At 30.8% G+C, this 27,877-nt stretch overlaps 1 protein-coding gene across 1 annotated transcript; it reads right to left on the reverse strand.

Annotated features, from left to right (window-relative positions):
* Positions 1 to 3,017: 3,017 nt before the first annotated feature.
* Positions 3,018 to 27,457, reverse strand: LOC134269548 (ficolin-2-like). Its single transcript, XM_062751748.1, has 4 exons — positions 27,327 to 27,457; positions 26,678 to 26,777; positions 26,090 to 26,257; positions 3,018 to 3,190 (listed from the first exon to the last, which is right to left on the reverse strand). The coding sequence occupies exons 1-4, from the start codon at positions 27,351 to 27,353 to the stop codon at positions 3,018 to 3,020; spliced, it is 468 nt and encodes a 155-aa protein (XP_062607732.1). The 5' UTR covers positions 27,354 to 27,457.
* Positions 27,458 to 27,877: the final 420 nt, after the last annotated feature.

The raw sequence follows: 27,877 nt of genomic DNA on the forward strand, positions 1-27,877 counted from the left end.
GTCTTTTAGGCCAAAAAATAATAGTCTTGTTTCGTGTTATCCGACCTACCTTTTTTTGCATCTGACCCTAATTTTTATTTTAATTGGGGGGGGGGGGGGGGTTCAGGAATATCGTGTTCAAAATTAAACAAAAATATATGTATATATATATATATATATTCAAGTTTTTTTTCATGTTCAAAATTAAACAAAAATATATAAAATAAAATTAAAATTAAACAAAAATATATAATATAAAATATATTCTATTCAAGTTTTAAATATGGACTTTCATTCATAAATTCCTTTTGAGTTGTTGTGCATCAAAAGACATGGAATTTCATTTAAAAGGATAAAAATATTGACCTATGATGTATTTAATTTGGTTTTGTATTAATTTATATCCAAAAAATACCGTTGGAAAAAAAATAAGATAAAGAAATAAAATAATATTCCTACCTAACAACCCTATTTTTTTAGGCTGGTAGCAGGAAACAAGGATACTATATTTTTTGGCCTTAGTATAGTCTAGCATAATAATTTGTTTTAAACTTAATAGCAATAAGTGATATTTCAGCATATTATAACTGGCAATTTAAAGGATGTATTCGCTTTAACAAAAGAATTGACCTATAGGAGAGAATAATTTCCCGGAAAAAAGACATTTAAAAATCATTTTTTATTTGTTGTTTTCTACCGTATATATATGTCTGGATTTTTCAAATTTGTATTTGATACCTCAAATTAATTATTAACAACTTTAAAAATCTCCAAAGTTGACTGAAACAACATTTTGTCCATAAAAGCATTGATTTTTGCATGAATTTTGGCCTTGAAGTCCTTCAGGGCAGGACTGCCCCTAAATAAAATTGTGATATTTTGATAGGTTATGATGTAAGGAATAAATTAAGATAAGATTTTTTTAGGGGCACCCCTGCCCTGGGGTCGAAATTCATAAAAAAAAAACTACAAAAAATAAGGAAACCTGATTTTCATCACCTGCTTGAAATTTATGCCGCTCATTCTTATAGTCAGACTAGCTCAGTTGATATAAGCGCTGAATTTTTTTACCTTGGATACTTTCTTTTTAAAGTTGGGGGTTCGAATCCACCTGGTACAACACTTTTAAACTTTTAAATTTCGCCTTTTCAAAGACTGTTTAGATTTTTTTTATATAGATTTGTGTATTTTTCCTTCAATTATCTATCCTTTGTGCATGCCCATTTTTGATATAAAAGAAACACTAAAGAGATATAAAATCGTAACAATCCAATGTACAGTTGTCAGTCAGGCGGAACGAACCATAGTATAAGCACACTTTCTTCGAGGACAAGAATAACTCACTCTGTGTTATTCGATACAGGTATTCTTGGCAGCATTGAGCTGCAATGGATTTCAATTGTATATATTCCTTATAATTAAATTACATTGATTTTGGCTACATATTTCAGTAAATGCACTCCCTTGGATTTCATTTAGGCCTATATAATTTGCACACATTAATGGCATGTTTTATTATATCCACGGATAGATGGCCTAGACATGAAGAACAGAATTTCAGAGACAGTAGACACTACCTTTATAACCATGAGAATTAAAGACAAATATCAGTTAGTACATATGGAGATAACAAACTCAGAAAATCAATGAAAGGATTCCTCCTACCTCTACTAACTGAAATAAAAATTCAGGAAAAACAAGTTTTTATTTGTATTTAGCCTAATGTCATTAATCGGAACAGAAATCGACAATCTTTTTGTAGAGAAAAAAACCAAGCCCGGTCCTATAGGTCAGATCCCTATTTATAATGAAGTGATCCTTTATTTGGATGAAGAATTTAAGTAAAGTTACAGTTTGTACTCCATATAAATTTTTATTCGTTGACTTTTTAAAAGTACATGTGTATATGTGAAAGTACAATGTAAGCACGTGAGTTTCAAAAACTTTGTTCAATAGGTAAAATAAGTACTTTTTTAAATATATAAATCAAAACTATTTTTAAAAGCTATGGAAAAAAACTTTTGAATGGCAATAAAAGGTTTTTTTGGAATCAAACAAGGTGGTAACAAACTTAAGTAGATACATGTGTCATGTTGTATATTGTTCATAATTAATGGAGTAGAGATATTGATTTTGTGATTGCATTTTCATAGGAGTTCAAATTTTAAATATATTCATGGGCCCTCCACACAAACCCAACTTATGTTATCCATAATTACTTTTTTTTTAATAATTCATGACAACTTAAAACTACATGATAGCGTTTTATTAATTCAGGCCATGAAGAAACCTGATCCAAAATCATTGATGTACATATATAGTCACTTAAACGATATACTATAATTGTACATAATTTAAAATTGCACGTTATATAAATCTAACAATACAACATTTCACTTTTTTTGTATTTTTCACTCCTTTGATTTATATATGTATATATTTTAAAATTTCTAAACGCTTCTTATCTTTATCAAATTATAAACTTACTCGTTTGATATCTGTAAGCTAATTAGTTGAGCTGAAAGCTCAAGTGATCATTTCTTATCGCCCCTTGTGCGTCCGTCTGTCTGTAAACTTTTCACATTTTTAAACTTCTCAAGAATCACTGGGTCAATTTTCACCTAAACAGGCACAATAAGATGGGGGGGGGTAGTGTACAATTTCGGACACCCTGTATAATACACAAAACGGTATTAAGGAGTTTGATGTTTATAACAAAACAGAAGCATTCCTTGCAGTTTATTATAAGCTTGCTTATCTGTATTTCTCGTACTTCAACGAAGAAAGTAAAGCTAATTTCCTTGCACATATTTATTTAATAAAGTGTCAAAACGTAAAATAAAAAAATTCGGTTGCTAATAAATAACAATAGTTGACAGATTAATTGCAGTGAAGAGTTGCATATCTTCCTTTTGTCGATCTAAAAACCCATATCTTGTCTATGCTAAGAAAACAGAACCATAAAACATATGTAATATTATATAACATTTTGATTATTTTTTTCAAAATAATTTCCAACCGCTGAAAGTGGATCGATGTCAGCGCGCACTGTGTATTTTTGCACTGACATTGACACCTGGTGATGAACAAATGTGTATTTCATCCCCTTCCTTCAACTGTACCACAGCGACATCTGTTGATGCTACTCTATTGCCATCGCTTTCTGCTGAAACAAACAGCCCAGTCACGTGATGGGAGTTGACAGTCAATTCTGTATAGATAAAGGTACCTCCATTGACGTATATTTTCCAGGTAAATACATATACACCATTTGATGGAGCAGAGAAGGTACCTTATGTGGGTTGTAATTGTTCCCGATATTTGTATAACTGCGTAATCAAAAACGATAATCTGATTCTGGCGAAGATTATTAGAGCTCGATTTTGACATGTAAGCAAAGAAGGCCACTTGATCGTTTGAGATTTGATTTCCTGAAAAAAAATATTGTCTTTTAAAGGAACGTTTTCCTAAGCTTACAAACAAAATTTGAAACCAAAATCAATGGCCAAAATGGCATCTAACTTTAAAGTTAACGTTTATCTCATTTTGTGAAATTCATCATATAAATTCTTATTTAAAACCCAAGTAATTTTGCAATACCCAAACTGCAAATTACAAACAAACTTCAATCTAATACTTCACTACACGATACATAAAAATATTTGCGACAAAGCTTCGATGCTTGCCTTAAAGTCATTATTTATATCGAGATTATATACATGAATATGTCAAGAAACGAAGATAATTTCTTCAGAGAATATTCTTTTTATCCAAAAGATTTGAAAATTAACTACATTTACACAGAATTCAAAATATTTCCTTCAGCTTCTTAAATCCGTTTGCTTGTCTTCAGTGTCTAATAAGAGAAAGGTCATTCATGAAGAATTTTTTTTTCTCGAACTTTTAACCTTAATAAGAAGTAAGGTAGCTTAAAATACCTCTCATAAGTAGGCTTTGTGCACTTCTGCGCATTCGCGGACTGGTCCCTCGGGTTACAGAGAAATTAAGTTCTTTTGATTGGTCAAAATTTGTGTATTTGATTGTTGGGATTTTATACCAGTTTCTCTGGAAACTTGCATTATGATGCCTAGCTAGGTTTGATCTTTTTTGAACATCACAATTCTTCAATGACTTCTGTATTTCAGCCACCATATACATCATTTTACTTGTTTCTTTTCTCTGTTTGGAATTTTATTTGGCTACGTCAGTAAATATCCTCTTCATCAATTTATTTTCCATGGAGAGTTTTTTTTAATTTTCTGATCAAGTATACTGTTCTGCAATTCCAATTCAGCCATTTTCTGTCCAAATTTCTCAATAAATCCCTTCATATCTGCAATCATTTTTTCCATCCGCATTCTAGAGACCTTTGTAACAAACCCATTTAAATCTCGAAATAGTAGAAATATTAAAAAACAACTTGTAAATCTAAGCATCATTTTTCAACACACAAGAAGTTTTTGTTTCACATATGATTATAAATGCTTAAATTTAATCAATATCCTTTTATTTTAAATTTTTAAAGTAGTTATATATTCCGTAACTCTGTACTAGTAGATTGTTTTTAAACGTCTGAAATAAGAGATGATATATTTGACATATGTTGCAAACGTGATCTAAACTTGATACATATCCTCGCTCATAGTGTGGAATAAATACTGTTCAAAGTTTATGTTCATCACCTTAATCCTTTCAAATAAAACGTAATATGGCAGGCAGCATTGTAGAGCTTTTTGTATAGGTATTTGAATCTTATGATGTTTATAGAGGGGCAAATTTAAATACATGTATATTGAACCTTGTGATAAATTTCAGGATTTGAATTCTTATTCTAAAAACATCAATGTATTTTTACCTATGTACCCTAAATTGGAAATTGAGAAAAGAAATTAAATTTGAGTTCACAAAGATCCAAATGAAAACAAAAAAAAAAACGCTTTAAAAATCATTTTTTTTTTTTTTGCTTTACATGTCACACGGTCTTGTTCCTACAAATAAAACGAGACTGGTTCGGTCAAAATTTACAATTTAAATGCTAAATAAAGTTTAAAATCCCAAAACTTGGATCATTTTCTGTTGGTTCCAATAAAATTGCACTAAAAAGAAATTTTAGACTGAAGTGGTAGTTATGTTCCACAAACAAAGTTGGGGAACATATTGTTTTTACTCTGTTTCTTCTTCTTATTATTATTTTTCTTCTTCTTCTTCTTCTTCTTCTTCTTCTTTTTCTTCTTCTTCCTGGGTACTTTTTTTGTCCCGGAGTGATCTTGTAAACTGTTCATCCGATGTAGGTAAAACCTTTATAGGGTCAGTAGACATGTTATGTAGATTTGCGGAATCAAGGTCAGCTTGCAAGAGCGCGCACGTGCAACACGTGAAATGACCAATATAATAGATATAGATGCAACTTTTCTATTTTTAGATGATATGCTTTGAAACTAATAATATGAAGATATATTAGTAATATAAATATGATGACATGATCAAAATAGCAAGATCTCACGCGCATGCACGTGCGCTTCGCTCTGATTGGCTGAAACTAAAGTCTCAATATCTTTCTTGTTTTTTGACAAAATCCTTTGAAATTTTGATCATATTCATACACTATGAAGATCTACAGCATAATATATAAGAATCATCATGAAAGCATGCGCATGCACGTGTGCTGCAATCTGATTGGCTGAAACTTTAAATGACTATAATCTGCTAAGTTCTCAACGAAACGAGATGAAATTTAGAATATGAATAGGTATAATGGATTCCTACATTATGGTACAATCAAAATTGAATACAAGGATATGCAAGCATGCACGTGCGCATGCGCATTACGTAAAATCACAAATGTATTTGAAAAACAGTGACATTTATATTTTTATGATATTTTTTTGATTCTCACGATATAGAGATATGTTTATAGTTTAGACAACATTCCATGATCATCTTGCATGTGCTTGCATTTGCGTGCGTGTATATGAAATATAGTTGATATCACTGTAGTTTTTATAATTCTTTGATAAAATCCTTTGATACTGAGCATATTTTAAGAAAATCTTACAGGAAAATGGCACAAAAAGGGAGTTGGGGAGCGTTTGGAGAACATCTGTAACGGTCCCCGTTACAATTAAAACTAGTTATCTAAGTTCTCCAGAAGCTAGATAACCTTATATCTTCTGATATTTGAATTAAACACATTAGCTACATGTTTTACAGGATCTTATTTTTGTCAAGTATCCTTTCCCTAGATGCATCTTCCATACAATTTTTTAGGGATAAAAGTTGTGTAGATTGTTTCCAAAATGTTGATGTCTTGTAACTTATACTGAGTTTATTTTATTATACTGAGATAATTTATCAAACAGTTCTCAACTCTCGTTTTTCTAAAACAAAATATATCAAACGGACAACATTTTAGAAATCGTGAATATATTGCCTCGTAAGGAACATCCTTCAACTTGTTTTATCCTGAAGCTAAAGATTATAACTGAACGTCAGTCGTCCCTAGCACTTGAATTAAAATGTTATGTAATGTTAAAGAGTTCCCGCACATGTAAAGTGCTTGCAAAAACTGTTTCTCTTGAAGCTCTCACTTTTGTATCCTCCTTACACACGGGTTTAAGGCAAACGTCGAAATAATAAAATTATCTGGTCCCCTTGATCTTCTGGAAAAATTATCTGGTCCCCTTGATCTTCTGGAAGAAGATGATTAGATTATTGACGATAAAGAGTTTGTGCCGAACAAGGTCCAGGTATTTTTGTCAATACCTACCTCCTCTTCATAGGCAAAATAAATTTATAAAGCAAGAAGTAGAGCAAACACAAATTACTTCTAATGTTAGAATAAATAATGAAAGGGATAAATAGAGGGTCAAACAATACCATCTCTTTGAGGTGTCTTCACGTTAAGTGAATCAGACCTGGACTGTTGCCAATATGCTGCAATATGTTGAAAGTTCCTTTAGTTAAATATTAGTGAAAATGAAGAAAAAATACATAGTCTATGAACAAACATCTTCCAAGCTGCTGCACTTATAATTGTGATGCTAGCTTGTAATAAAAGTCTTTGTATAAAGGCTTTTTATATTTCTATCTCATCAGATTTAGGTCAAAGAACAAAATACCCGAAAATCAACATACTCCGTTCAAAGTGCTTAGTGCAAAAGAAGGAAAATAAATCAATGAATAAAGTATAATAAATGAATAAAGTATTCAGGTGTTGAAATGCAAAATTTGTCAAATTTGACGAACAGTTGAAAAAGCTATTAGTCTAGTCAATCTGTCAAAAACCCGAAACAAATTGCAACAGAATTTTTTTTTATTTATTTATAATCAGGAAATTGTATTCTAATTAACATATAAAAACTCTAGAAAAATATATAAAGGCGAAAGATGTCTTTTTTAGAAATAAATATTTACTAATTTGAAAAAAATATGTTTTGCAGTAATGTGCTACCATATGTAACAAGGGAGACAATTTTAATCACTGTAAACAAACCTCTTTTCATTTTAAACAAGCATGATAAAATTAATAATTCCATTTGTAAACATTCCCGGATTTATATTTTACCTATTTATTGGAGATAAAAGATTTGAGAATTTTATATATATATGTCTAAATGTAGAGTTAACTTCTCCTTTACTAGATGTTTGAAATATTAGTGGTAATAATCTATGAAGAGTCGTTCATGGTTTTGTTGCAAAAAAATGTTTTTTTTTATCTAAAAGTTACACTTTTATTATTTTACTTTGTTTAAAGATTTTTTTTATTTTAGAATATTGATTCTAATAGTACGGAAGCCCTGGAGGGACATTGACTTACTTGTTATGACTTATTTACATTGACTTACTTGTTATGACTTATTTGTTATAACGTATTTGTTTTGAGATTTTTTGGGGGTTAGTTCTAACTAGGTGTAGGTAATCTATTGAGAACGATTAATTGTTGCTTTGTTGTTAAACGTACAAAACTGATGTGATAACTAAATTTTTATCTGTCAATTACTTACGCCCTTGAAGGATAATGACTTGTTTCTTATGTGTTTTGACTTACTTCTTATGTGTTTTGACTTACTTCTTTTGACTTAATTTTGAATTCTAGTTATTTCAAATTTGTAACGACAAGTTTACTTCAAAAAGTGGCGTGAAAGATGAGGGCAACATATAGTTTCGGGAAAAAAAATGAAAAAAAATGTCCTTGAATTTATTGCTGACGACAAGATAAAACAGAAGTCATGCTCTTGTCTTCAATCATTATGGAAGCTAGAAGTTACATATAAGATTAAGTAATAACTTTTAGGAAATAAGAAATAAGTTAGGCCTATAACAACACAAATAATAATTACTTTGACAATTTCTCATTCAAAAACCACAGTTAAAATAGGACTAAACATTTTTTTATTGTAAATTAAGCCAAGCAACAGGTTTCAATAGCTTTCTTACACTTAGTTATCTCTATTACGAAAGATTCATAACAAATAAGTTAAAACCAAAAAGTTATAACAAATAAGTCATAACAAGTAAGTCAATGTCCCTCCAGGGCTTCCGTGTATTAGTGAGATCTACTTTACTAATAAAAATACATGTGCGAAAGCGTAACAGAAGATGGGAACATCTTTACTTCATTAATCGCCGAAATACACACATATGCACATGCTAGGAACGTTTACAAAAATATTCTACGCAACCCGGACTATGCCTGTGCCAACCATAATATCCTTGTATACCGATTCAAAGATGCCCAAGGGCGAGTGCATGACGGCTATTGCGACAATGGGGAATACGGGGCCGGACGTCGACTACTTAAGGTACTGGTTGAGAGAGAAGTATCGAACGTAGCGATTGTCATTTCGAGGAAGAATGGTAAACATTTAGGTCCCCGTCGGTTTGACATTATGAAGGATCTGGTAAACAAAGCCGTCAGCCACACTTGTTATTAAGAATTTTTATAGATGAACACTTACAATAAACAATGTCACTGTGTTACATGCAAAAGTAATTTTTGTTAAAATTTCCAATTCATAAGTACAATTACATGTACGGTCTAATAGTATTTCTAAGTTTGAATATTTTTATACTTGGTTAGTTCTTTCCGGAAAAATATTAGTTACAAAGACTGACTCATAAACTATTTAGCAATTAATATTTCCGATTGTACTTGTTTTGGGACTACTTATCAGAAGTTTTGTAAACATGGTAAATGCAGATTGACAAATTTCCTTTCTACATCAGTAAATACGATCAATAGACTGATGCCAATTAGTTTCATTCACCTTGTTTGTAAATATGCACCCTTATCTCTCTTCCACGTTTCTATCCCCCTTTTCCTATCTTTCCTTTACATTGGGCATTCATTCGATTCTTTATTGATGTTTTTGTACGATTACGGTAAAAGATAATAATCTAAATATACTTACAGTTAACTGCCAGGGTCTTGGAGATAAAAATAAAAGAATAGACGTTTTTAATACTTTAAGAAAAAAGAACTATAATGTTTATTTTCTGCAAGACACACACTTCGTTAAAAGTGACGAAAAATTTATCCAAACACAGTGGGGCTATCGGGCATTTTTCAGTTCGTATAAGTCTAATTCGCGTGGTGTTGCTATTCTTTTTAATAATAATTGTGAAATAGATATCCACAAACATTTAAGCGATGAAAATGGAAATTACATAATAATGGACTGTACTATTGAGGGTATGAACTTTATACTTGTAAATATTTATGGGCCAAATTCTGATACACTAGTTTTTTATTCTAATTTGATGAATGAGATTGAAAAAATCTACATGTTGCAACAAATAATCATAGCAGGCGATTTTAACGTAGTTTTAGATAAGGAATTAGATTCCATGAACTATAAAAATTTGAACAATCCAAAAGCGAGACTGGAAGTTATAAATTTAATGGAAAATTTGAATCTAAAAGATATATTTCGGGAAAACTACGCTCAAGTTAGGCGCTATTCGTGGAGAAAAAAGACACCCTTAAAACAGGCTAGACTAGACTTTTTTCTTATATCTGAATCTTTGCTCCCTTCTGTTAGTAGTGTTCAATATGAAAACAGTTACAGATCCGACCATTCTCCAGTTGTGATGTCTTTGAAAATTAATGACTTTATTAAAGGTAAAGGATTTTGGAAATTTAACAATTCTCTTTTAACAGATAAGGCTTATATTGATTCAATTAAACAAAAAATCAATGACGTAAAAGTTCAGTATGCATGCCCAGTGTATGACTTAGATAATCTTTGTTCTGTCGATAATGCATTATTGATGTTCACTGTTAGTGACCAATGTTTCCTAGATATTTTACTCATGGAAATTAGAGGAAAGACTATATCTTACTCAAGTTATAAGAAGAAAAAGATGCATGAAAGAGAATTAATTTTAGAAAATGAGATTTTACATTTAGAAAAAAATCTGACAGAAAGTACATTAGATACCCTTAAAATGAAACAAACAGAACTTGAAGATATACATAAGACAAAGTTAAAGGGACAGGTTATTCGTTCTAGAATGAAATGGATTGATGAAGGTGAAAAACCGTCAAAATATTTTAGTCAACTTGAATCTAGAAATTATTTAAGTAAACTGATACCAAGATTAGAAAAAGAAAATGGATCTATTATTTCAGATCAATATGATATTTTAAATGAAACAAAACTTTTTTATGAAAATCTATATAAAAAAAGAGAAATTGTTGAAGATGAAAACTACAGCAAAAAATTGTCAGAATATAATGATATCCCAAAGCTGTCTTTTGAAGAAGCTCTAAGTATAGAGGGTCCTATAACAAAATCAGAGGTTCTAAACTTTCTTAAACAGATGAAAAATGATAAAAGCCCAGGTCCAGATGGTTTCACATGTGAATTTTTTAAATTTTTTTGGAGGGATATTGGCACATTTATTACAAGAGCAATCAATGACTCATACTCAAAACAAACTTTTTCCGAACCAAACAAATTAGGGGTAATAACATGTATTCCAAAAACTGGTAAGCCAAAACAATTTTTAAAAAACTGGCGGCCTATTAGCCTCTTAAATGTTGTATATAAATTAGCCTCAGGGTGCATTGCGGAAAGAATTAAAAAATTCTTAGATAAGCTAATACATGGGGACCAAACAGGATTTATTAAAGGTAGATTTATTGGCGAAAATATTAGATTAATATATGATATTATGCACCAAGCAGAGTCAAGAAATATACCTGGTCTCTTAATGTTTATCGACTTTGAAAAAGCATTTGATACCATTTCATGGAACTTCATAAATCAAACACTTTGTTTCTTCAATTTTGGTCAGTCAATTAGAAACTGGATAAAATGTTTCTATAATAATATAAAGTCCTGTGTTATTCAAAATGGGATAGTGTCTCAGTACTTTTACCCTGAAAGGGGTTGTAGACAAGGTGATCCTATTTCACCGTACCTTTTTTTACTTTGTGCAGAGATTCTAGGTATTTTAATTAGAAAAAATAAGGATATTAAAGGTATAACTATTGATGGTGAAGAATACAAGTTGTCACAATATGCAGATGATACATCTGTTATTTCTGATGGCTCTCCAAGCTCATTGGATGGAATTACAAGAGTGTTAGATTATTTTGCATCAATCTCGGGTCTAAAAATAAATTTTTCTAAAACTAAATTAGTCTGGATTGGAAGTAAAAAATTCTCAAAAGATGTTTTTCATCACTCAAGATGGAAGTTTGATCCCAGTACTACATCCTTTGATTTACTAGGTGTTAAGTTTTCTGTTGATTTACATGAGATGGTAGATATTAATTACAAATTAAAAATTGAAGAAATTAAAAAAACCATGTTACAATGGAAAGCTCGCAAACTTACTCCTCTTGGAAGACTGACTGTAATAAAAACATTATTAATTCCTAAACTAAATCATCTTGTCCTCACTTTACCAAACCCTAATGATGATGTCATGAGTGCTTTCGAAAAAGACTTGTATAATTTTTTATGGAATAATAAAAATCATAAAGTTAAGAAAAATGTAATTATTCAAAAGCATAAATTTGGGGGCTTGAAAATGATAGACTATCAAAATTTTGTTACTTCATTGAAATCTAGTTGGGTAAGGCGGGTTATGTATTCAAGTGCAAAATGGGTTAAATTACTTGAAGCAGAATTGGGAATAAGTATAAATCATCTTTGGCTGTTTGGAATTGACTTTATTAAGAATCTGAGTAGTACCACGAAAAAAAAGTTTTGGAAAGATGTTTTCTCTAGCTGGTGTAAAGTAAATCAGGCTAAAGCTATAGCTGATTTAAGTCCTCTCCAAGAACACATATGGCATAATCCAGGAGTTACCATTGGTGGCCAGTCAATTTTCATCAAAAGTTACTTTAATTTGGGCTTTGTTTTTATCAATGATTTCTTAGATTTAAATGGAAACTTTTACAGTTTTGATTTTATTCATTATAACTTGAAGGTAAATACAAACTATGTTGAATATGCCGGACTAAGAACAGCAATTAGAAAGAGACTATCTTGTTTTAAGAATTATGAAATAAAGCCAATGCCTAGACCGATGCTTCCATCCAGCCTTGAAATTTTCTTAAAGAGTAAAAAAGGGTGTAACGATATGTATAATGTTCTTATCAAAAATAAAAAGGGCAATATAACTTCAGTTATAAAATGGAGTGAAAATGGGGAAGAATTTAGTGAAAAATACTGGGAAAAAATTTTTGAGCTACCTTTCAAAACAACCCAAGAATCAAAACTTCAATGGTTACAATTCCAAATCTTACATAGAATAATTCCTACTAATTGCCATCTTTTTAAATTAAGACTTATTGATTCACCATTATGCTCCTTCTGTGAGAAGGATATTGAAACTATTGATCACTTTTTTGTTGAATGTTCTGCTGTAAAAGAAATATGGTTAGAGATTGAAGAATGGATCTTGCAAAGAGTAAACAAGTCTGTTTGTTTTGATAGACAATCAATTTTATTTGGTAAATTTTTAAACAGAAACTCCTACAAGTTAGAAAATCTACTTATTCTGATCATAAAACAATATATTTTTGCTAGTAAGTATGCCAAAACTATAAAATTAAACATTGAGACTTTGAAAAATGTTATTACTGAAAGAATTAGAGTAGAAAAATTTCTTTTGTTAAAAAATTGTAAATATGATGAATTTGAAAGACACTGGCAGGAAATATTTGAAAAACTTTAAAATTTTCTTTCCGCTAGCTGTTCAATAAAGTGTGTGCCCTCTCATCTCTCTCTCTCTCGCTCACTTTCTTTCTTTCCCCCTCCCCCCCCTCTCTTTCCACATAAACTTTCACACTAGCTTCTATTATTATTTTTTTTGTTTCTGTTTTTTGCTTTATTTGCATATGTATTTATGTATTCGTCTCTTTCATATTTGTGTAATTTGTGTGAAAGTTAAAATAAACTTCTCAAAAAAAAAAAAAAAAAAAAAATACATGTAATATAGATTAGAACATCTGAAAAAACAATCTTTGGTTACCCTCTCCTGACCGACATAAATGGCCCGTCTCAAAACTTTTTTTTTTTTTTTTGACATTCCAGGACATGAAAATTTTTTATGCCTGAATTGAACATATTTTATTGACAAAGTCAAAATGATCGGACACAAATTCTGTAACTTAGATAGGCCTCTCCTAATATAACATTTTGTAAAATTGCCAAAGTAAAACAAACATATATACATATGGTCTACTATATACATTGTATACATTGTAGCAATAAACAGTAATAATTTCTTTAAATATACAAAAATAATCTGAGATGTTGAGAAAAAACTTATTTTGAAAAACGACCACATTCATTGAAGAAAGTTTGAATATTCTTAAAAAGTTCAGCATTTTCTTCGAAAGTTTAAGAATCATCGCCCCATAGCATTAAATGTACATCTATAATATGTAAATAATTTTCATACCAATTGTTAGTCCATTATTTATACACTGAATTGACCACGGATTTTTTCCGTTATATCCTGATTATGACAACGAGCACACGGCGGGTGTGACCGGTCGGCAGGGGATGCTCACTCCTCCATGGCACCTGATCCCACCTCTGATGCTTCGGAGGTCCGTGTTTGCTCTGCTCTTATTTTGTATATTTGTTTAATGGACTTTGAGATTGAATACTGTTCGTTATTTCCATGTCCTTTTTTAATGACAGTAGCTTATTCATTAAGGAATTTCTTGCTTTTACATAATGTTTACAAAAAACAGATGATATGTATCTTCTAGTAGTCCACAAGAAAAATTAGGACTGGTAATTAGGTTACAGCGATATAAATCAGACTTTAAAATACAATTTTGTCTTAATCTTGTATGAGTTATGTTCAAAAACCTTTTTCCATAAGAAAAATATTTCTGCAGCATTAGATACAATTGATTTTTTCTCAAAGTTTACAGGACTTAAAATTAACAGCTCAAAAACTAAAATTGTTTGGATAGGTTCAAAAAAATTCTCTAATCAAGTTTTCCATCATTCCCGTTGGAAACTTGAATGGGGTTGTACAACTTTCAATTTACTTGGAATTAATTTTTCAGTAGAACTAGATAAAATTATTGATTTAAACTACAATGTTCAAATACCAAAGATCAAAGCATTAATTCAGCAATGAAAAAGAAGGGTTCTTACTCCTATTGGCAGAGTTACAGTTCTTAAAACATTAGTTTTACCAAAACTTAACCATCTTTTTATATCTTTGCCAAATCCAAGTAAAGAAACTCTATCACTATTGAACAGAGATGTCTTTGAGTTTATATGGAAATCAAAATGTGATAAAATTAAAAGGAAAGTTATTACTCAGGATTTTTTACAAGGAGGATTAAAAATGTTGGATATAAATAACTTTATTACATCTCTTAAATGCTCCTGGATTAAAAGATTAACAAAAAGTAATCAACCATGGTTAGATATTTTTTTGGCAATTAATGGTAAAGACATATTGCATAAAGCTTTTGATTTTGGCGAAGAGTATGTGTCTTGCTTTATTGTAAAAAATAACAAAATTTTTTGGAAAGATGTGTTTAATTCATGGTTATATTTCATGAAAACACTCAACAACAATTCATATATGAAAACTAAGTTTCTGAACTTACCTGTGTGGTATAATCCCAATAAATAAATAGAAAACAAAATAATTTTTGTAAAGACTTGGTATGTAAATGGCGTTAAAAGTGTTTGTGATTTTTTAGACAATGAAGGAATTTTTTTAAATGTAACTGATTTTGGAAATAGATTTCATTTGTCTAATATTTGCATCATGCAATATAACAGTATTATTTGTGCTATATCCAGGTTTTTAAAAACAATGTCTGTAGATAAATCATCTGTTAAGAGGGAATGTACCCCTGTTATTCCTTTTTATTTTGAAAATATTATTGTATATGAAAAGTGCACTAAAATTATTTATAGATATTTGAATAGTAACAACATCATTCCTACATCAATATTTAGATGGAACCAGGAACTATCAATGCTTTTAGAATCTGATATTTCTGTTCAAGATGTTTTTAAGGTTTGTTTCAGAACAACTATGGATACTTCTGCTCAATGGTTACAGTATAGAATCCTACATAGAATCCTTCCAGTGAAATATTATTTGAAGAAAATAAGTATTTTATCTGATGATCATTTCTGAACTTACCTGTGTGGTATAATCCCAATAAATAAATAGAAAACAAAATAATTTTTGTAAAGACTTGGTATGTAAATGGCGTTAAAAGTGTTTGTGATTTTTTAGACAATGAAGGAATTTTTTTAAATGTAACTGATTTTGGAAATAGATTTCATTTGTCTAATATTTGCATCATGCAATATAACAGTATTATTTGTGCTATATCCAGGTTTTTAAAAACAATGTCTGTAGATAAATCATCTGTTAAGAGGGAATGTACCCCTGTTATTCCTTTTTATTTTGAAAATATTATTGTATATGAAAAGTGCACTAAAATTATTTATAGATATTTGAATAGTAACAACATCATTCCTACATCAATATTTAGATGGAACCAGGAACTATCAATGCTTTTAGAATCTGATATTTCTGTTCAAGATGTTTTTAAGGTTTGTTTCAGAACAACTATGGATACTTCTGCTCAATGGTTACAGTATAGAATCCTACATAGAATCCTCCCAGTGAAATATTATTTGAAGAAAATAAGTATTTTATCTGATGATCATTGTACCTTTTGTAAACAGGATATAGAAACAATACAACATATATTTTTAAATTGTACAAAAATTTCTTCATTATGGAGTAATCTTAGCATGCACATATTTACAAAAACTTCTAAAAGAGTTGGATTTAACATATGCAATATTATTTTAGGTGAAACGCCATTTTCTTATTATAATAGGGTGATAAATTTCATTATTTTATACATGTATACAAAGCAATATATCTTTTCTTGTTTAAAGCAGAATAAAATACCTATGATTACTGGACTGCTACATCATTTAACTCTTAAGTACAAAGTAGAAAAATGTATATCAATTAAAAATTTTACAATGAACAATTTTGATAATCTATGGTCACAATGGATAAATATTTTTGAGTTATAAACACTTATTTAAACACCAACTTTAAATATTTCTCGAATTTTATATATTTTATATTTCATTCTTGTTTAAATTCAGAGGGGAAGTGTGAATGTGTGTGTGAATGTGACTAAAAAAATTATGTAACTTTACATGTCACTTCTTGAAATAATATATATATATATATATATATATATATATATATATATATATATATATATATATATATATATATATATATATATATATATATATATATTTCTGAGGTTTAACATTACTATTTTGAAGATAGTTTTTGAAAATTTTAATAGAAGTTGCCTCTCTTGTTTTTAGACTAAGGGAATTCCACTTTCTAACGGTATCGGGAATAAATGATTTATTGTAGAGTTCTAATTTATATTTTGGCAAAGAATAATTTGAAGAATTCCGGGTAGTGTATCCTGAAATATTGCCTCTTGTATCAGGTACTAAGTTTTGCAAATAAGTAGGGACTAAATTATTGTGCATTTTATACATTGTTTTTAGTTTTGCCCTATTTCTTCTATATTCCAGTGGTTCCCAGCCTGTTTCCAAATATAATGAATTTCTTGAAGCAATAATTGTAAGCCCAGTAACTATTCTTGCAGCATATAATTGTACTTTTTCAAGATTTTCAATGTCTGTTTTTGTGCATCCAGACCAAACTTCAGCAGCATATTCAAGTTGTGGTCTAATAAAAGATATATACATTTGGGACAGAATATCTCTCGACACAGTAAATTTTAATTTTTTAAGAAGCCCCAATTTTTTGTATGCTTTCTTTATAATGGTATCAATATGATCAGACCATCCTAAGTTAGACGACAGAAGTATCCCAAGATGTTTGTGTTCCGTAACTTATTCCAATTGGCAATTGTCAAAAAATAATTTAGGAAAATGCTGTACATTTTTCAAACTAAAAAATACTGCTTTGGTATTCTGTAGGTTGAATTTCAATAACCATTTCTTTGACCATTCATCTAGTATTCTAAGATCGTGCTTGAGATTTTGTTCAATACGATTAATATTATCTAAACATTGTTGTAAAGAATTATCATCAGCAAATAGTCTACAAATAGATATCATATTTTCAGCCACATCGTTTACATACAATAAAAATAATAGGGGACCAAGTACTGAGCCCTGAGGATCTCCAGCTTTTACTTGTCCTACAGAGGAAAAATGATTTCTATACATGACTTGTTGGGTTCTTTTGCTTAAATAACTATCAAACCAATCTAGCATATCACCATTAATTCCATACACTTTTAATTTGTAAATTAAGCCTTTATGCCAGACCCTATCAAATGCCTTTGATAAATCACAAAACACCATACAACAGAATTTACCTTCATCAACACTTTTTACTATGGAATGGTATGTTTCTAAAAGTTGATAAACTGTGGAATGACCTGGTAAAAAACCTGCCTGGTATTTATAAAATATATTATGTGAATACAAGAAATTGTAAACATGCTTAAAAATTATTCTTTCGAAAATTTTGCTTATACAACTCAGCAAAGAGACTGGTCTATAGTTGAAGTGATAGAAGGGTCATCTTTCTTAAAAAGTGGAAGAACATGTGCTAGTTTCCAACAGTCTTGAAATGTTTTTAGTGATAGGGATTTGTTGAATAGTATAAACAAAGGTTTTGAGATAGTTTCTTTGCAAGATTTTAACATTTTATGGCTGATGCAATCAGGACCAACGGCTTTATTGACAGGAATAATAGATATTATATCAATGATTTCTTGCTCTTGTATTTCAATGTGTGGAAAATTATCCGTACATCTTGACACTATAATTGGGAGCTCTTGATTACTGTCATCTAACTCTGTAATTGATGTGAAATATTCATTTAATAGTTCTATTTTTTCTATATCTGAAAATGCAAAATTTTCAGTGCCATTGTTGTCTGTAAACTGAATAGGTGGAATTTCATTTGTTGGTTTCATGTGAAAAGTATCTTTCAGTAACTTCCAGTATAGTTTTTGATTGTTCAGACTAGCATCCTTAAGATGAGAATTTATATTGTCATAATAGTTTTTAATAGCATATTTTTTCATATTATTAAACTTATTCCTTTCTTTACGAAAGATTTCCTCATCAGATTCTCTTTTTGCTTTTTGTGCTATTTTTCTTAGTCTATTGCGAATACGCAAGGTTTTCTTTAGAAGAGAGTCCATCCATGGTTTATCATTTGGTCTGATAGTAACAGTTTTTTAAGGTATGCATTGATGAATAAGAAAGACTCTATGCCATCGATTTATAGCGCTTGTTTGTTTTATTGTTGTTTAACATCCCTCTTGAGAATTTCCCACTACTGTGGAGACGCCACCATGCACTTGCAATTAGAGGGCTGCACATTTTCTCCTCTACTCAGACATCGGTTTATAGGTCTCATCCAAAGGACCAAGATCGCTTGATTGTGTGATGTTTTACGCCCCGCTTGAGAAATTTCTACTTAAATAAAAACTTCATCATGTACCAAAGGGCTTCAAATTTAGACTTTTACTCGGTGCTTAGGGCCATTGAGTATGTCAACGACTACAAGTAACATGAAACGCTCTCATCCCGAAGACCTGCAACGTTTACTTCAAAGTGCAAAGAGCTTAATTAATAATATGATATCCCACCATCACGCACACAATTACAAAATAAATCCGAAAGAATATAAAAACTAGCAATGGACATTATATTGAATACAGTGAGAAGCAATTCGGATACTATATTGAGGTTAACATTTAGGCAAGGAACCAGTTCCAATTTCAAGATAATCATTAATGCATTTTTAAGGATTCCATTCCTTAACTACATGTATATAGACTGATATAACATATTTCAAATGAATGTCCCATGCATTGCTATAAAGGTAGATATGTCGGGGAGAGCCCCCTCCCTCTAAAAGTTTTAGAGTTAAAAGATTCTTGCGGTATGTAATGGCCTTGAACCCATTCACAAGGACTCATTAAAATGTCAAGAAGTCATATACCTTATAAAAATAGATCACCCCATCCCTTGAAAGAGGTTTTGAAGTTTGATGGTATTTTATATAGAGATGAGTATCGCCAAAAATTCCGTTTCACGATATATCAAGATCCCCCCTCCAAAATTATCACAATACTATCATTATATTTTTACAAGCAATTTTTACAATGATTTTAGATGAAATTATTTTTCTTAAAAATAACCTAGAAAAACAAATTTTTACTGTTTAAAAAATTTTTATCTACATAAAATTGATCATGTTTCGATGGTGAGATGCCTTTTTTTATCATTTTACTATTTTTGTAGGCTTTCTTTAATTCTAATTTGAAAGGTTAAATAAATAAATTTCTTGAATTTGTGATATGTACCTAAATACCAGTTTTTAGGTCCCTGCATCAAAATACGTATTACCCCCCCCCCCCCCAAAAAAAGATTGCGATATACCATATAGATAAAATCGCTTATCCCTTGTAATTAATTTATTTTTATTCATCATTTATTTTAAATTCTTATTACTTGTTTGTTTATTTATTTTTGCTTGTCAAAATATTATGAGACTTGACATCTGTGAGATTTGATGCCCCCCCCCCCCCACCTTGAAAAAAAAATATTGGATATCTGTGCTTATAATATTCCCTATAACTTTATACAAATTATCTAAGTTCCTCAGTAATAAATTAATACTATACTAATTCATTCTTATTTTTATATAGCTGCATATTTTTGTCCCTGCACAAAGCTTACTAAAGAATTAGAAAGGTTTTATTTTTCTATATTATTTCTGCTGCCATGGGAACAGGAATCCATAGCAACTAATGAAATAATCAACGGTTTCAGTTTGCAGACGCATTTTTGCATGACTGTCGAAAAATTTCAAAATTATATTCCTTGCAAAACTATTTTTAAGCATAAATAATGTATATTCAATGAGAAATTTATTGGCACTTATGAACAATTATGGGGTTTTTTGATAATCAAAAAAAATGTTGTTTGGACAAATATATTTTTCTAGAGTTTTGATACATCAAAAGGCACATAAAAAATAACAAAATTCCGCTGGAATAATTTCTGTTGCAATTTGTTTGAGGTTTGGGTGTTTTTTAGCTAGATTGACTGGACTAAAAGCAAAATATGCTGGCACAATCAAGTGAGGATCTCTCCCACTATATAACTTTGTTTGAAATACCGGTATTATATTCATTGAAAGCCGTGTTCATGACACTGTAAATTCATATAAACAAGGCGGGTTTAAGTCCTTACATAGCGCCAGAGATTCTCATAAAAAAGTGTAATAGGTCAAAGAAGCGGACATTGAAAAACAATTACGTTGTCAGACGTCAGGAAATTAAACGGCGACAGCGCCGGGTGATCATAGAATGTCGTTTTTGTTTTATAATAATTAGGCAAATAAATAATGAATGTAATAAGCTAAAGTTTTAAAACATTTCCTTATATTTTGTTGTTTTATGTCCCATATAAATTTTGAAAGCACAGACTACATTGTACTAATTTTATAGCCTCAGTCCACGAACTTTTTGATAACCCCTTGTAATTCAAAGTTACAAGAATAAATATAATTTAATTAAAAAGACTATGAAAAAGTGTAAATTGACCCAAATCAGGTTGTTATCGAATAATTTAGGCTTAAATAAGAGTCATTCTTTTAATTTTAGTATAACTAAACAACTCTGGGTGTAAAATTGTGTTACTTTTTATAAGTTCAAATTTGCCGCTAAATTATACAACCAAAATAACAGATGATGGAAGGCAAGGGGACGTAACAACGGATACATGGATATATTTTTTTAAGCTAAAGGTACATTTATTAATCTTGGAATTTTTCATGAAGCAAAAGTACTGGAAATTATGAGATTGCATGAATACAGATGAATCAGCTGGTTGTCCTGGGAGGGGATTGCCCGCATGGCAAACCATAATTATACAGAAATAATTAGCTTATATTATTTTAGAAAATGAGAGGATGAAACACAAAATTTAATTATTTATTGTTACATGTAATACTGCTTTTGTAAATGTTACATGCATCAAAATATAAAAAAAAATATGTTGTCAGATAAGAAAGTTTATGATATAGTCTTTTATAGTCCCTATATAATCTATACAAACGTAAACAGTTCATAACACTACATATTCACCGGATTTTAGGCCGTATTCACCGGAGGGTCAGTGCGCGTGCAACGACATTGTGACATCACTATCAAAACATCGAACAACGTTGTAAACAATGGTTGCAACGGCCGCAGCGAGCTACGTATCTGAGCAGGAAAACAATTATTCAAACCTATTTCAGGATTATTTTTTAACACCTAGACGTCAGAGGTGTATACGCTGAACCACAACCCTAAATAATCATATTAATTAATAAAATACTTTTAATAAAACTCTTTGACATGTGCATGCATTGGTGATATAAAAATCATCGGAGTGAAAATTATTTAGAATCATGTTTTCCTTCTCAATCTTTACTTTTTTTTAACTACTTATACTTTGCCAAGAATTCAGTAACTTTGTACGTAGACTTGTCTAACCAACATTGCCAAACACACATATGTACATAAAACTCTTAGAATACAAAACAATTTATATGTTTAATCATTAACATTGTTGTTTTTTTTTTCAAATTTCTTATACATCACTTAAAAATGTTTAACAAATTAAATCGGCAACTTCCTTCCCCTCACATCTGTACCGTTTACACACTTTGTTGTCTCTACACACGTTTTACCATCATCGTAGTAGCTAATATAGTTAGCCCAGTTACAATCGGCGGAAACCATGCAGAGAACCAGGGGGACCCTGAACCCCAGTGCCCGTTCAAGAACGCGTTATGGCAATTGCTAAACCACCACCCTCCTTTATTAACAACTGCACAGTTACGACTCGGATTATTATCGTTGTCTCTATCAGAAGTAGTAAAGTACATCCCAGATAGGTCTGTATCAGTATCATTTGTATCTAACATATTCTGTCACCTATCAAAATAAAGAAAAAATGATTTTATTTCATAACAGTCCTTTTTACCCCAATATAGTTTACGAAAGTATTTACAAGAGTAAAGAAGGAAGAACAACCACCCGTTTTCAACCATTCTATATCATGTATGTAAATGATCTCTCGGAATTCAAATGGTTACAAATAGTTCCCCGTTATCAACATACCCATTTTTTTTTACATGAATCAGACTTTATACAAAATCTTTTTACATGAATCAGACTTTATACAAAATCTTAACACATGAAGAAGAAATGCTTGCTTATCCAACAAGACATTTATATTGATTAGTGACGTATTATTAATTTAGGGACCTCAATCCATATTCCTATTTGATATATCCAAGTAACATTGAAAATGAAAACACCACAGAGACTATGGCATCTATTACATGACTTAAAAAGACATATATTGTAAATTTGACACTGCACTTAGATATAGAAATTACAATTATAATTCAATATAGATTCTTAATCACATATTTAGAAGATATGGGATGACACCATGGCTATTCATAGAATTAAATGTTATCTTATCGTTGTTTACTTGCGTTTTTCATTTCCGAGATTAAAGAGTGAAGATGTATCCCGAACGCAAATATCGTCATTTACAAAAACAATCGCTGATAGGTCGACCTGGGTGCACTGAAATCCAATCAGAACTCTGGAAAAAATCCCAATTTCTATGAACTCCGTAGGCCAAGGGTTTATGAGGAGAGTAGCGTATCAGAAACCCTTGGCTAGCAAAGATGCCCCAGGTTAATAAGCGCAGGTTTTCAGGTATTTTCGTCAAAGATCACAAAAGCTGCAAATTTTTGCTCATAGGTAGCGCCTGATCGAGGTTTCCGGTTGCTCTTGAAATTTCGTAATCTTGTTGGATACATGCCATAAAGCGGCCAGTGAACACACTATAACCGCTTAAAAATACGGTTAAAGGGGTGTAGTAGTACATGTATATGGTTAATGTTTTGCATATCTGTTAAAAATGATAGAAGGTTCTATGGGACTGAAAAAAACTGCCTTATTATAATAAAATGATGAAAGAAACAGCGAGCTTAATACTTAATCTTTTATTGAATATGAATCATGCATAATGTTCGTTCTATCCAATATGTTTCATTGTTTACATAAACACTTTACTTTTCATTTTCCTCGAAAAAACATTTTGTCAATAGATAAAACGTCATGGGTTAATTATTCTTTAGTTCGATGATACCAAAACCAATCTTCTTAATATTTTTGTATTTTCATTAAACCAACTGTTCTGAATAAAAAGGGGGACCCTTTTCAGACTTAAGAAAATAACATAGCTATAAACCTGCAAATACGCATTAAAAAATCAAACTTGAATAATCTTCTGCTTCAATAAGACATTTTAATATATTTTTAGAGTATTCAAGTGGAAGGCGTATTTAAATGAAGATTTTCAGGCAACTTTTGACTACGCCCCCCTTCTGGTAATTGTTTTTCATGCTATGTATTTGGAAAACACTGAATAAAGGGATTGATTGATTGTTTACTGTTTAACGTCTCTCTCCAGAATATTTCACTGATATGGAGACATCACTCGGCACTTACGGCCTTGAGAAGGGAGGGATCTTTATCGTGCCACACCTGCTGTAACACGGGGCCTCGGTTTATACGGTCTCATCCGAAGGACCACCTTATTTAGTCGCATTTTACGACAAGCAAGGGGGTACTGAGGATCGACCTTTTCTAACCAGGATCCCCTCGGGGCTCGATAAAGGGCAAGAGAACAAACATCTACATTTTCAGAATGCATGTTCCTCTTTGCTCAAAAAGCTTTTAAAAACGGTAATTTAAATTTTGTAAAAAGTTTTTTGATCACTTGTTCATTGTTTATTGGGAGAACTATAGGAATTAGCCTAGAACTACTCATATCTTTTTAACCTAACATTCCTTTGGAGTAATGTAAACTTATGCAAGCGATACCACCGCTTTTGACTTCAAATATTTTAAAAACTTTGCTCCAAAGCGATGCTCGACATTATTTACAGAAATTTCCTGAACTGAGCAGTTACACATGAATGTAAACATTCAAATAACTAGGTCATTTTATATCACAACATAGTAATACGGCGGTCCATTTGTGAAATAAATGCAGTTTTACTCGAAATCTGTTTGTCTCAAATGTAAATATTAGTAATTAATAACAATGTTACGGAGTTCATGAGGAAATGAACTTTACATTTGTACGTAATTAAATCTACTGAGAAACCCTTCGGGCTTCACAGGATTTGATCACCTAAACAACAACAAATTCCTTTCCCAGAGAACTTTTTAACACTGTTGTTTATTTCTTAAAAGAAGAAAAAAACATAATGCGTATGTTGCTCATTGTACAGATAAAATAATTGTTGCGCTTTGATATTTAATATGATATACATATAATATTAAAATAATGAATTTAAGGTATACTCTTTCGTGACTTACTTTCTATTTAGTTTGATGGGCTTGAATTTAAAATACTGTAGAAGTACTACTTTCCGCAAGGTATTAATTTACGCTATGCACGAGGTCACAAATTTTCCAAGGAAATTTGTCCAAGGTACTTAATATAAATCATGTGATAAATGTAAGGCATAACTTTAGTGAGAGTTTAGGAAATCCGCGTATAACTTTTTACATGCGCAACAGAAATTGAGATTCCGAGCAATTATGACCCCGTGGGAAAAGAGTACGTCTACGGTAATATAATGAGTGATAGAAGTAAAGGAATATATTGTACTTAAAGAATTCACAATCAAGTCAATTATCCATATTTTTTTTGATAAGTAATACAACAGAATCCTATAATTGCTCGTCATTTTGTAGCCAATATGTTTATTTTATCCACCTTTCAACCGTTTATAGTTGTCTCTACGGGCAAAAAAGTCGCTAGAAGTGAAATTTCAGCAATATAACAAATAATTTTAATCAAGCGAGCTTATCACTTGCAGAGACATAAAGGGTTGGGAGGTGTATAAAATATACATATTGACTACAGAATGTGTCTAGAATCAGGGAGTGAAAAGGTAGTTGATTGACCAATGCTTGAAAGTGGAGAAATTCTCCCCAAAAGTGCGCAAAAAAATATTGCGCCGTAAATTGCACCTTTTTTGCATTACAGGATCTGTAGCGTTAACATGGTTATGGTCAAGACAAATATATAAAACCATAACGATCTGCAGCTAGTCATTTTGACGCTTAAATTGGACGTCAAGTAGAACGTTCAAATGAATTCGCAATAGTTATCCTCACCCAGTGTGTTGTATGTCTTTTAAACACAATTTAAACAAGGAGGTCATATTGAATGTATCATAGTGCAAAAAAAGAAATATGTTGACCAACATACTTTCTGTGTAGATATCAATGGTATAATTGTCAAAAAATCTATAGAATTTTATAACTGAAAAAAGCATGTTAGAAAAATAAAGAAAAAAACTTACATTAGCACAAGTACAATGAAAAGTATATAGTATTTTCTCTCTTACACTCTATGTCCTAGGTTATTTTCATGTACTGAGTATAACTTTTAATTTTAAAATTACTTACCTAATGTTCCTGTGGCCGGTCCTCCGAGATAGAGTCTGTATTTATCTGTTTCATCAGAAACAGAGAACCGACCATACAATTCATACGCAGTTCCTTTATCTTCTTGAGTTATGGATACATATAGAGATGAGTCATTTCCCTTTGTCAATTGATTGATAACGTCATTTCCTGTTATAAAGTATATTCTGAATCAGTGAGAAGTGTTGCAATTACAAAGCATATTTTCGTGTTTTACAGGAAATTGTTTATAGAATAGGGAAAAAAATCAAAAGTCATATCCACATATATATCGTTTGTGTGTGTGAAGATATCTCAGGTACCTGTTCTAAAAAGTAAACAGTTCTATCACATCACACAATAACCAAAATGATTTTACTTCACTTTTATTTATCTAAAATTTCTTAATAAAAATCCAACAACCAACATGAATTGAACTTTCTACTCAGAGACAATAACATGTATGATATGTCGACTTCCTAAAGTATTACCTTTTGATTATTAAATATATATGCGCATGCAACATTCACGTTTTCGGAAATGGATGCATTGGAGTTGATCAAAAACAAAAAATATATGCTTTTAATTTACCTATCCAGACATCTCCTGGTGGTGTTCCGAAACCGTTTTTATATTCTTCCCATGTTCTATCAAAGCTAAGGTTTTCATCTCGATTTCTTTTCTGGATAACCTTTAAAAGACGAGCTCTGTTGAATTTGTAAAAAAAAAATACACACACACAACTTACATGATAAACTACTGATGTGTTTCCTTTAAATTTATATAAAGAAAAGAAATATATTCAGGCACCTATGCATACGGATGATTTTAAAAAATATTTGTTATCTATTTATTATGACAGTCCAATCCTTTTACCCACAGTGTTTCTTGAAACATCATCTTCAAAGGTAATAAACTTTGAGATTGAATACGGTTCGTTCTCTGTTTATATCCTTATTAATATATTTTTGAATAAAACATTCAGTTTACTGTAAAACATAAATGTTTAAGAGGGTAAGATTGAAAATTTTCACATCTCGAAAACTTTTATCAATCGTCTTTACGCCGCAATTTTTATTGTGAAAACTACCCTCAAGTACATGACTTTGTACATTCAGTATTAGATATTGCATGTAGTGTGCCTCGGTTGACAATGGCTCTCGATTGTCAATATATACTAGTATATTGTTTATATTCAGAAGAAATGTCTAAAATTACAAGCAACAAATAAACTACTCACTGTCCAGCCCCCACCCTGTGTTTCCATGTCGCAGAGGGCGCTGACGGGTCTTAAAATGGTGCCATAAGGATAAATTGTGTACACGCCTGATTGATCCTTCCCCTTGTCGAGGAGATCCTTACAATCCACAGGAAGAAATACTAATTAAAAAAAAGATTGCAGGAATTAGGTTAGGGTTAGGGTTAGGGTTAGGGTTAGAAAAAAATCAAATCATGAAGACCTTCGAAGGGACTAGGTAGAGCCTGAGGGAAAAATACCATTATTTTTGCATTAAAATATCGCAATTTAAATCGAATATTTATATTATATGTTGTGGAATACAAAAAATTATCCAATGAGTCAGGGAACAGAATAGTGGGGTTAAGATAGGATAGATGCAATTATCTGATGTGTACACATTATTATCTTAGTTGTAAAACATTTTATATTACATAAATAGCCTCCGGTCTCTTAAATTAATATAAAACATAATAACTTAGTAGTTACCCAACCATAGGCCACATAAAAATTTTAATTTCAAACGCCACATTACACATAAGGCACACATTTTG

The sequence above is a fragment of the Saccostrea cucullata genome, unplaced genomic scaffold (assembly GCF_032062105.1).
Source record: "Saccostrea cucullata isolate Sc308-1 unplaced genomic scaffold, CSIRO_AGI_Scuc_v1 ctg3229, whole genome shotgun sequence".
Taxonomy (NCBI): Eukaryota; Metazoa; Mollusca; class Bivalvia; order Ostreida; family Ostreidae; genus Saccostrea; species Saccostrea cuccullata.